Genomic DNA, 11,049 nt, shown 5'->3' with positions numbered 1-11,049 from the left:
CCATTTCTCTGCCCCAGCAGCGTCTTCAGGAGAGGAGCAGAGGCTGGGTATGTGGTAAAATCTGCCCCCCTGCCCCATGAATGCCACTGACCTTTTGGGAGAAGCCAGAGGAGCAAGAAAACCACCAGTTCAAAACCAGAAGTTTTATTTATTTTTTTTAAAAAAAAAGTAAATAAAAATGGATTTTTTTTTTTTTTCTCATGCTCAGGTTGTAACACCCACCAACTGCTGTCCCCACTGCCTGCATATCCAGCACTGGAGGAGAGGATAGACCGTTAAGACTAATGCACAAGGGCAAAAACAGCCCAGGGGCCTTCCTCATTAAAAGGAACTAAACCCTGGCTGAGCATTACCCCTGTGACAGAGGAGAGACCTTCTGCCCCCAGCAATTAATTCCATATAGGTTAGCAACAAATTCTTCTGAAACTGTTCAAGCCCACACCCAGTGTCCCTTGGCAGAGCTGCCTCTGACCAAGATCTTCCTCAGAACTCCAGTCCCAGCAGCATGAAGAACATCTTGGTCAGCCACCTCCTGGTCCCTTTCTGCCCTCCAGCCTTCGGAGCACACTGGGCATCAGAACCAGGCAAGGCAACCAAAAGCTTTGCAGTACAACAAAGGGGTAGAGAAGAGCAGAGGGTCAGCAAAATGGACACACTGCCCAGGTCACTGAGGCATCTGGGCTTGGGAATCAGCACACAGTGAACACGCATGTCCTTGTGCTATAAGCAAAAAGGAGGAATTAAATTTTCTAATCCTTTCATGATAAAGGTAAAAATAGGAGTGAAAAATAATCTGAGTGAACTAGCCTCATTTAACTGAACGTGAAGCCAATCGTGTTCAGTTACAACATAGTCCTTCAGAAATAAGGATTTGATCCTAAGTCTGATCTGACTGTCCCCAGGGAAACCCAGTCACATGGGCTGTGACAAAGCCACTCCTCCAGGAAACAACACATTCTTTAACTGTCAGGTAACAGCTTCAGCCTTGGGAGAAAAGAAAGAGGCAGTACATGAAGGGAAAGATTATTCCACCCTCTCTAGGTGGAAACAGAGACCAAGGAGAGCCAGAAGCTACAGTTTCCCTGAAGATACCACTTCTGTTGGCATCATGGTGCTCAGCTTTCGAGATCAGTCCAGTACAGAGACAGTGAGGCACCCTGCTCCTCTGGCAACCCTTAAACCAGGATGAAGAGGGGCACCTGAGCAGGGCAAAGACCCACTCACTCATATAAACAGCAGAAAAGAACTTGGAACTTGCTGGCTCCTCTGCCATGCAGCCAGTTCTCCTCTTCTCAAGGCCTAAGACTCCTCCCTCCTCACTGATGAGGTTTGCCTGCTTCAGACAGACCCAGCTGCTTAGTCTGAGCTCTCTTCTACCTCCTTTTGTTTCTTCTTCTTCTTCTTCTTGGTGCTGGTCTCACTGGCCTGTGGACAAGTTGGAAAGGTCAGGAAGCCATCAAAAAGGATTCCCCCACTGCCCATTTCAGGAGGAACAGCTCCAGCCCAGAAGCAGTGCAGGCTCCCCATGGCACAGTCCAGCACCATCCTCCCACAGGGACCCATGACAGGGCACCAGAGCACAGAGGTGGACAGGGCCCCACTGCCCCATCTCCAACCACCAGTTCAGTTCAAAATGCACCTCTAAAACATTCTCCTCTGCTGTGGAAAGCCTGGCACTCTGTGGACACACACTGCAGGCTGCTCATGCATTAACCCTGGAGGTAATTAGGGACACACAGCAATCTCTACCATGTTGGGACCAGACCATGGCAGTACCCAATTACATACCCTCTCAATTTGTTCTCCCCCACTCTCAGCTGCCTCTTTGGCCTTCTTCTCCTTCTTCCTCTTTTTCTTTTCCTTTTTGCTCAGCTCCTCTGGTGGTGGGGTGGCAGGGGATGGTGGGGTCACAGCCTCCTCATTTTCACTCTCAGAGTCTCGCTTTCTCTGTTGGGGGAACACATTGTCAGACATACCAACACCTTCCAGCAGAGCTCAGATGAGGGGAAAACCGATTGCCTGATTCAATAAAACTGCATTTAACAACAGGCTGACTTGCAGACTCTCCAGCATACACTGTCTAGGATTTGCTCCTGCCAGAACTGCACCCTGTATTTTTCAGTGTTTCCTGTATCCCAAATATTAGTTTAAAACACTGCTGTACTTTTCCCAGGGCATGCAAAAACCCTGAGTTAGGGAACTTTAAGTGCAACTCTTGCATGGACATGTCTGCAGCTCTCTGTAGTCTCCAAAAAGGTTCTCCAGCACAAAACTCTGTTGTGGCTCCATACAATATACTTCCTTGTGCTGTGTTAAAGAATATGCCCAGTGCCAGTAGCTTGTGGTGTCTGAGCTGCAAATCGTCCTCTGGGTGGTGGGAAATTGCTGGAGGCCCAGCAAGGAACTGTGAATAAGCACTGACCTTTTGCCTCACAAACAGCACGAAAACCCTGGACTAAAAATCATAATTGGACCAAAATGCAGGTGCAAGGTACATGCAGTTAATGGGAATAACAGGGGCATAAAGTAAAAGCCAGAGAGCACTGGCAAATACTCACTTTTGCAGCCCTGTCCACCTCTGAAACAGCTTGGTGATCAGCAGCTGCTTCTTTCCTCGAAGTATCCCTGAAAGAAAAGATCCCAAAGGTTGCACAGGACAGTCGTTGCCTCATGCTGCTCTGGACTGGTACAAATCCCTGTCCCCTCACAAGGGCTCAGGAACCCACCCAGGAGCTGGGGGGAAAGCTGGTGTAGGGGAGACCTGCAGCCTGCACCAGGGCCAGCTGGGCTGGGCAACAGCATGGCCTCCCCCATTTAATTTAGCAGACTGACTCCCTCTAAAACCACAGCAGGCTAAAAAGGGATAACTGTCTGCTCAGGGCCTTTCCTTCCAACACTGCCCAAGAGCAACACACTCCAAGAAATGCAGTTGCATCCCACAGGTCCAGACAGCCCTGGGCCAAGCCTGACGTGATCCATGCACAAACAGCAGCATCCAGCCCAACCCTTGCACCCTCTGAATAACCATGTGGGAGTGACACACCCAGTACCTACCTGTAATCCACATATTCCATCTTCCAGGACTCTGGTGTGCTCTCATTGGGCTTTCCATGCTTGTCCAGCAGACCCTTCTGGATCATCATCTTCTTCTGACTGGCCTGAAAGCAAAGTGCAACAAGTCAAACTACAGCCCCAGGTAGGAAAAATCCTCCCTCAAGCTGAGAGGAGGGAATCCAACAAGCCAAGCCAACAACTGCAGCATCATCTAATTACCACTGTTCCAAGGACTTTTAAACATGTAAGACAAAACATCTCCTGCACAGAAACCTAAATCTCAGACAAGAGGCATCTTTATCAGTAAATAATGGCTAATTTGATGGGGGAGTCACAGCAACACAGTCACAGTAACACAACTGCATATTATGGAGCCTGGATCTTTGACTGGGTTTTTCCAGCTTAATGACCTGCAGCATTTGAGCTGGACTACTTGCTTGTGAGGTTTTGCAAAGGATTCCAAAATGCTTGAACTATCCTAAATTACTACACCCTTGCCATGAGACAGATGCATCAGCAACCCCAAAGCTTTCACCTAAACCACGGGAATGGGATGAGCCACTGAGAGTTCGGATCCAGGAATGGGATGAGCAACTTGACAGAGAGTTCTGAGTCCAGCCTGCATCAGGCCAGCCTGGCTGCAGTTAAGCTACTAGCACATGCCTGATGTGGGAGAGGAACCCAACACTGGGTGTTCCCACTGCTCCTCTCCTTCAGACACAGTTTAGTGTCTCACAGTGTGCATTTAAGCAGTGTTGCACCAGAAGGAAAAGAAACTACTGCCTAGCCCCTCCAGAGCCATCAGCATGGGGTGATGGATGAAGGTCATCTCTGCACAGAGTGCTAATGCCATCCACTTCACATCATTTGGCTCTTACCAGGAGGGCTGCTGCTGTACAGATCTGAGGAGCCCATGCCTGAACACCAGCAATAGCCCCCCAGGCTCTTTTGAGAGGGAAAGCCTCACTCCCACGAGCACTGCGCTGCCACAGCCCTGGTACTGGGAACTGCCACTATTATAGATCCAGGAGACCACAGCAGAATTACAGCAAGGCCCTGTAGAAGAGACTGGCACCGCTCTGCCCAAGGGTCCCAGAGCCCCACATCCCAGTGGCTGGGCTCCCGCCACTGCCCTGGGACTGACCCCAGGCCCACAGCAGCACTCACCTTGGGACCCAGCCCCCATTTCCGGGGATACGTGTCTCTCTCCATGATCACTCTCTTGATCTTTGCCACGACACCGTGGTCACACGTGGAAATGACTGCTGTGGTCATCAAGGCAATGGCTGCAGAAGCAGGCATGGAGGTCAGTAACCCTTGAAGAGCAGAACTGTGACAGCCTGTTCTGCCTCTGTCAGCACAAAGATGACCAACACCTCCCACCAAGTGTCACCCCAGTCACACAGCTTCTCTGAAGACCCAGGTTACAACTGGGCACTGTTTCAAGTCAAGCTGGCAGTTGCTGGAGTCCCTTTGCACTCATCTACCAGGTGGTGTGATGTGCCAGGTGGCAGCATGTGATCAGACACCATCCCTCGTCTCAGTGAGGATGGAGCCCCCAAAGAGGGGCTCCAACCCTGCCAGTACTGCTCCCCTCCTGCAGGCAGCCAGCCACACATCACAGCAGCCCCCAGTAGGACACTGGGACACTGCAGGATGTCTGGAGGCTGCACAGCACCCAGAGCCTAGAACAGGAGCTGGGGTGCTGCAGGAGGGCAGCTCCACTGCACTCAGAGAATGGATAAACTGTGTCATCACCTCACACACAGCACACCTGAGCATCACACAGCTGCTGAACCCCTGACACCTTGCCTAGGACTAATGCAGCCACTGCTTCTTAACATCCTGTCCAAAAACAGCTGCCTTGGGCCCACATTCCCCATCAGGAAGCATTAATTAAACCCAAAACTAATTAAACCTTCTGCACACGAGAATTAATTGTGGTGCCTTTGTTGTCACACAGTCTGTTATTTCTGCAGTTAGCTGGACACAAGGAGAAGGAGGCATTTCATACCTAGGCAGATGGCTTCTCCTTTCGTGGTGATGACAACAATCTCCTGATTAAGCTCAATCCCATCCTCATACCGCAGAACACCAGGCAGCATGATCTTGGCTCCATAGCAAATGGCATTAACCTGAAAATGTAGGGAAGGGGAGGACTTAGAAGCTATCATGAGAATCAAAGTACGAAGCATCTCTAATTTTTAGCTTCCCATTGCCATTACCATCCCAGCAATATTATCCCTAAGTAACTATTCGTTTTTGTTCACTACATAAAACTTGTGAGCTTTGGAAGGAGAAAGCAAAGCACCTATCATAGCAAACAGGTGAGGCAGATCTCTTATAACCATCAGCATCCTCTTCATGTGAGGAGAGCAGATCCTCTGTCATTTAATTCATGGCTCCTGCATCTCAGTGCTGCTCTGGCAGCAGCCCATATGAGGATCTACACAAGTCACCATCAGGACAGCACCAGACATCACATGGCTGCTGATCCCCTGGGTGTGCTACCAGCTGCACAAGTCAGGAGGACTTTGCAGTGTCTGTCTGTCCCCTGGCACTGCCTCAGGAACTCACTGCACTGTCTTTCATGACGAGCCTCTTGTGTGAAGTCAGCAGCTTCTCCAGGGGCAGGATGACCCTTCGCAGGTAGCTGTCATCCTTGTTGTTGTCATACTGCCACTGGGCGTCCAGCACGTCGTGCATGGTCACCATGTTGTCCTGCAAAGACAAAACCCTTCTAAACTCTCCCACCGGCCACCACTTGACACATGCACAAGAGAATAGCTGAAGCCAAACAGCAAATAATGTTTGGAAAAGGAGTGAAATGAGACACCCACCACAAGCATGAAAACACAACTTAAAAGAGGAAAGAATACTTTCCATCAGCAGCCTGAGGTCAGCCTGGTTTGAGCTACCAGACTTGACCTTCCTAATCTCAGAGAGCATTTGCATCTAAGGTCTGCCCACATGAAACTTTTAAATATGACCTAGTTAAATTCCTGGGGCTCTAAGACAAAGGTTAGTGAGCAGAAGTCTAAATTAACCAGCTCTTTAGTCTCTGACATGGAATAAATTCTGAGGCAGCTGTGAGCACCCAACACCTGGAATTCAGAAATGACCCAGTGATTACAGCTGTGCTAGGAGCACAGATGGGTGGGGAAGCACTCTGATACTGCTGCTTTGCAAAGAAAGAAATTAGTTCCGGAGTTTGGACCAGCAGCAGGATCTGTCTATGATCAGAGTGAAAAGTGTCCAAAATCACACACGACTGCACCTGCCAGGCTCATTCCTATGAACCACCTTCCCTGAGCTGTGCTGACCCCAAGCAATCACTTCACACTCCTGAACTCACAGGACACAGGTTTGTAGGCTGAGAAACACAGGTGACATAAAACAAACTTCCAGCCACCACAGTGCACTTCCCAGTCACTCACTGTCCCAAAGTTTAATTACCAGAACAGGAGCAACATCCTGAACTGAACTCAACACTTTGGTTACATATCATCCACAGCAAGAGCTCTCACTGTTTGGGGGCTATTCACAAAATTCCTCCCTGAGCCTAAACCTCCTAACACCATAAAACTCGCACAGTTCCAAGGAGCTCCTGCAATTCTGACCATTTCAAAAGGGCTGGTTATAGTTTGAGGTGCCACTGTACCATCTCTCCCAGGATGCCGGAGCGGACCCTGCGGAGCTCCTGCATCTGGCCCCCCACGCCCAGCAGCAAGCCCAGGTGCACACAGAGGGTTCGGATGTATGTGCCTGCTTCACAGCTCACCCAGAAGATACCTGAAAGGCATGACAGGATAGAGGGTTTTTAAGCAGCAAATAAACCACATCCTTCAAGAGAAGCTGTATGCCCAGCCCTTCCCAGAGCCATCAGCATGGGGTGATAGATGAAGGTCATCTTTGCCCTGAGAGCTAATGCCATCTATTTGACATCATTTGGCTCTTCTATGAACAGTGCAGCAATACAGAGATGGGATTTGCTTCCCAGCACACCAAAGCCATGTGTGAAGCAGTTACTGCTGAACAATGGGAAGATTTAGGTCCAAAGACATCTGCCAGAAGCAGCTCATTTCACAGAAAATTTTATCAGTTGTCAGTTTTATAGGAAGAAGGCAGGAAAGTCCTGTTTTACCTAATCTTCTCTCAGGATCATACTCCACCAGCTTGCTCTCGTAGATGGTTCTGACTCTCAGCTGTCGTTTGACAGCAGCAATGAGGGGTGGCCGCTGGAACAGGGCACCTGTCAGGGTTTCTATGGCCTGAGGGAAGAAGAAGAAGCAAGAGTTTACATCTGTGCCCTAATGCAGGAGTACCTTGGAGTCTGTAGCAATTGTGTCCACTTCCAAGAGTGAGAAACCACAAGGTTTATCCTGATTTGATAATGCCATATTTAATACAGCAAATCTATGCCAGTGATGTGGTCAAGATGTCAGTGAGCACAGCCAGGATTTTTCCATTAGATGGCAGCATGTGATCAGACACCATCCCTCGTCCCAGTGAGGATGGAGCCCCCCAAAGAGGGGCTCCAACCCTGCCAGTACTGCTCCCCTCCTGCAGGCAGCCAGCCACACATCACAGCAGCCCCCAGTAGGACACTGGGACACTGCAGGATGTCTGGAGGCTGCACAGCACCCAGAGCCTAGAACAGGAGCTGGGGTGCTGCAGGAGGGCAGCTCCACTGCACTCAGAGAATGGATAAACTGTGTCATCACCTCACACACAGCACACCTGAGCTTCACTCCTGGCCTCTCATCTCCACCAGTGCCCAGCACTCTGCATGCCAGATGCCAGCGTGAGACTTACCCTGGCCAGCTGAGCCTCACTTTCAATGGCATTGTGCAGCCGAACAATTCCCACATACTCTTTGCCTGAAAGAATGACAAGAGCAGTCAGGAACGGCCACTGGCATTTGTTGTTGACCTCAAGGTCCACCCTGATTAACAGCCACATGTCCCCAGAACCCTGAAATCCTACCACCTCTTCTGCGAAATGGGCATGGTTTATTACAGTTGTTTTTTCTTTTAGGGAAATAAATCTAAGCTGCATCTATTTCTTCTCTGGACTGGTAGAGGCTGAGGCAGTAAGTCCAACTGGTTATCAGAGCTGTTTTCGCTGACTTGTAACCCAAGCACCAGAGAAGCAATGAGAAAACCACCTGAGACAACGTGGATGCGTCCTCAGTGTCTTGGAATAACATGCAACCCTTAAGGTCAAGACAATGAAGACTAAGATTGCTAAAACTTCAAAAGGCCAATCTCCATTTTGTTTCCAAAAACATTTCACACATCCCTAGTCACTGCTAATGGCCCCGAGCATCAAACAAACCTGCACTCTGCTGAGATTTGACCAGCCGTGTCGCCCTCTCGATGCACACAATGAGGCACCCGGTCACCTTGGGATCCAGGGTGCCACTGTGCCCTGTCTTCTCCACTCGCAGGATGCGCCGGATCCACGCAACCACCTCGTGCGAGGACGGGTTGGAGGGTTTGTCGAGGTTAATAAAGCCAGACCTGTAGGGCAAAAAGGCAGGGAATGGCAGCTAAGCATCAGGGCAGACATGGCAACAGTGCAGTAACTTGGAAATGCTGTCCTGGCTGCAGAGAAATGCATTTCTATACAGCCAGAGTAGCAATGAGCCTCCCAGCAGCTCTCAGTAAGCTCACATTGACCTGTTCCATACACAACAGGTGATTTAATCCACTCTCAAGGAATTCTCCCCTGCACTTATATAAAAAAAAAAAAACAACCAAACTAATTCTATGAACTCCAAGCCCAGCAGACCAAGGAACTTTTCTGAAGACCCCAGAGAATTCCTTATGTGGTTTTGCATGTTCATCCGTACACCTGCTACAATCCCAAAATAAAGAAATATTTACAGGGAGAAATCAGTGCATTCTATTTAAATGTTTACTGATTCTGGCAAAGCACTGACTGAACAAGAAAGGTGCAAGGAGAATCCAGACAGAAAATATTTCAAAGGTATTAACTGTGCAAGAAAAATAAACCACTCTGGCCTGCATTGCACTCACCTAACATAGTCAGAAATCTCTCTCTTCAGGGGATTAGCACCGGAAGGAAGAGGTGTGTAGTGTGCCGTCCTCACATTTAACTTGTCAAAATTCTACAAAATCCAAGCAGAAATTACAAGTCTTTTTAAGCTTCCTTGATTTCAGTGTTAATATTTTGCAGTGTATCTCTACCAGGCCTGATTTGTACACTTAGGTGATAGAACCACCTCCAAAATGAAAATGACCCAACAATGAAACCACGATATTATTTTACAAAATCCGAAAAAATAAATAGAAATCCTGGATTGAAGGAGATGGGAAAGCGGCATAATATATGCATTGACAATGCAGGATAAACTTAACGTTAATTCCCCAGAAACTCATCAGAAGCAACCTGGAAGCCTACACACAGCACAGGCCACGATCAGACCCAAACGAAAAACTCAAGAAATACGGCGGGATCTTTCCAAGGCACGAAAAACTCACAAAACTTAAATGAAAGTGCTGAAGACACCTTGTAACAGGATTTCTGCAGGCAGAGCACCACGTGCGCGGCTCCCTGCAGCGGGGTTACACCTCCAGGGGCAGAGCACAAAAGCAGCGGGAACACGGACGGGCCACGAGGTCGAGCAGAACCCGCCCTACCTTCAGCAGCAAGGGCCACTGCGACGTGTCCAGCTGGGCCACGCGGGACTCGGGCTTGATGAGAAAGTCTTCGGTGTGCTGAATGTCCTGGGGGGCGAAGTTCGGCGGGATCAGAGCGGGGGAAGCCGGCGGGCCGCGCTCCCGCCGCTCCACGTGGCCCGGGACGCTCCGTGCCGCCACGCGGGGCGGCCGCGACGGAGCGGCGGGAGCCCGTCCCAGCCCTGCCCGCGGCGCCCGGAACGCGTCCGCACGGACGGGGCCGGGGGAGCCCCACGGAGGGGCCGGGGGAGCCCCCCGCCACCGCGAGCCCGGCCCGATCAACCCTCCCGCGCTCACCGCTACATCAGCATCGGCGAGCGCCCGCTTCTCCTTCTTCCGCCGCTTCTTCGCGCTGGACCCTGCGGGAGCGACACGCCGGGAGTGAGCGGCGGAGCGCGGCAGGGCAGAGCGGCGAAGGCCCGGCGGGGCAGAGCCGCCCGCAGACCCTTCCCCGAGCGGCGCCGCCCCGGCCCCGAGCCCCGGCCGCGCCCCTGCCCGCCGGGGGTCCCCGCGCCCCCGCCGGTCCCCACCGCTGCGCACCGTCCCCGTCCGCCATGGCCGCGCCGCGTGCTGCCCCGCCGGCCGGAGCGCAGCGACCGCCCCGCCCCGCCCCGTCCCGTCCCGTCCCGCCGGGCCCCGCGCGGCCGCGTCACCGCCCTGGCACCGCCCGCCCGTGCGTCACCGGCCCCGCCCCGGCCCGGCACCGGCCCGGCCCCGACACCGCCCCGGCCGCCCGCGCCCCTTCCGCCGCTCGGGAACCGCCTTCCCGCCGCCCCCGGACATCCACCCTCAGCGCTACAGTTCCAGCAGCAGCTCCAGGTGCTGGAATTTAAAAAGGACACCGACGTAAGTAATTTCGCCGCATGGGTCATTAGTTTTGCCTCTCGGCCTGGCGCATCCACGGCTAGCTTAGCCGTAAAATAACATCCAACGGGTCCGAGCCTTTCTCAGCTACCGTTTTAGCTTGTCAAAAAGAGGCTTGGGGCAATTAAGGCTTCTTAAAATTAGCAGTTTCTCTGTTTGCGTTTCAGAGGGGAAAATGGCAAGTGCTTAATTACTTAAGTGTGGAAGGTAAAGAAAACTTGAAAAACAAACACTGGAAAATCGCTTGAAAAAACTGCTATCTCCAGACCCAAATATTAAGATCAGATGTAACACCACTGTTCAACACAAGTACCTCTAACCTCTGGCTTCTCTTCCAGGTGTACAACCGGGATTGCCTTCTTTATGAAAGCCTCGGCCCCTGCAGGGTCTCTGGAAGAGCTGGCTGAGAGCATTTCTTTTACTCACC

General features: G+C 51.3%; 1 protein-coding gene and 5 non-coding genes across 7 annotated transcripts; all 6 read right to left on the bottom strand.

The window, feature by feature from the left end:
- Nucleotides 1-201: 201 nt before the first annotated feature.
- On the bottom strand, nucleotides 202-10,366 carry DKC1 (dyskerin pseudouridine synthase 1). Of its 2 annotated transcripts, XM_021534519.4 has the most exons (15): nucleotides 10,299-10,366; nucleotides 10,056-10,117; nucleotides 9,720-9,806; nucleotides 9,096-9,187; nucleotides 8,392-8,576; nucleotides 7,870-7,934; nucleotides 7,199-7,325; nucleotides 6,716-6,846; nucleotides 5,632-5,775; nucleotides 5,069-5,189; nucleotides 4,222-4,340; nucleotides 3,055-3,158; nucleotides 2,559-2,625; nucleotides 1,789-1,947; nucleotides 202-1,425 (listed from the first exon to the last, which is right to left on the bottom strand). In XM_021534519.4, the coding sequence occupies exons 1-15, from the start codon at nucleotides 10,312-10,314 to the stop codon at nucleotides 1,357-1,359; spliced, it is 1,548 nt and encodes a 515-aa protein (XP_021390194.2). In that variant the 5' UTR covers nucleotides 10,315-10,366; the 3' UTR covers nucleotides 202-1,356. The 2 variants fall into 2 exon arrangements, 1 of the variants encoding a protein (XP_021390194.2); XR_014952390.1 differs by lacking the exons at nucleotides 202-1,425; nucleotides 1,789-1,947; nucleotides 2,559-2,625 and adding an exon at nucleotides 3,933-4,110.
- On the bottom strand, nucleotides 3,851-3,926 carry LOC116183659 (small nucleolar RNA SNORD83). The gene has a single exon (XR_004148326.1). It is a non-coding gene; the product is annotated as a small nucleolar RNA SNORD83 (small nucleolar RNA).
- Nucleotides 4,572-4,817, bottom strand: LOC116183660 (small nucleolar RNA SNORD17). The gene has a single exon (XR_004148327.2). It is a non-coding gene; the product is annotated as a small nucleolar RNA SNORD17 (small nucleolar RNA).
- On the bottom strand, nucleotides 6,419-6,553 carry LOC116183666 (small nucleolar RNA SNORA36 family). The gene has a single exon (XR_004148333.1). It is a non-coding gene; the product is annotated as a small nucleolar RNA SNORA36 family (small nucleolar RNA).
- On the bottom strand, nucleotides 6,932-7,007 carry LOC116183663 (small nucleolar RNA SNORD83). Its single transcript, XR_004148330.3, has one exon. It is a non-coding gene; the product is annotated as a small nucleolar RNA SNORD83 (small nucleolar RNA).
- On the bottom strand, nucleotides 7,537-7,783 carry LOC116183661 (small nucleolar RNA SNORD17). The gene has a single exon (XR_004148328.1). It is a non-coding gene; the product is annotated as a small nucleolar RNA SNORD17 (small nucleolar RNA).
- Nucleotides 10,367-11,049: the final 683 nt, after the last annotated feature.

The sequence above is a fragment of the Lonchura striata genome, chromosome 4A (assembly GCF_050655825.1).
Source record: "Lonchura striata isolate lonStrDom1 chromosome 4A, ASM5065582v1, whole genome shotgun sequence".
Taxonomy (NCBI): Eukaryota; Metazoa; Chordata; class Aves; order Passeriformes; family Estrildidae; genus Lonchura; species Lonchura striata.
The sequence above is the reverse complement of the archived record's forward strand: the minus strand, read 5'-3'. Positions and strand labels throughout refer to the sequence as shown.

Excerpts from the sequence above, each read along its gene's own strand:
- DKC1 (XM_021534519.4), bottom strand. Across the intron at positions 4,341-5,068 it reads AGGAGAAGCCATCTGCCTAG|CCATTGCCTTGATGACCACA; the intron begins GTATGAAATGCC and ends CTGCTTCTGCAG. Across the intron at positions 2,626-3,054 it reads ATGGAATATGTGGATTACAG|GGATACTTCGAGGAAAGAAG; the intron begins GTAGGTACTGGG and ends CTTTTCTTTCAG.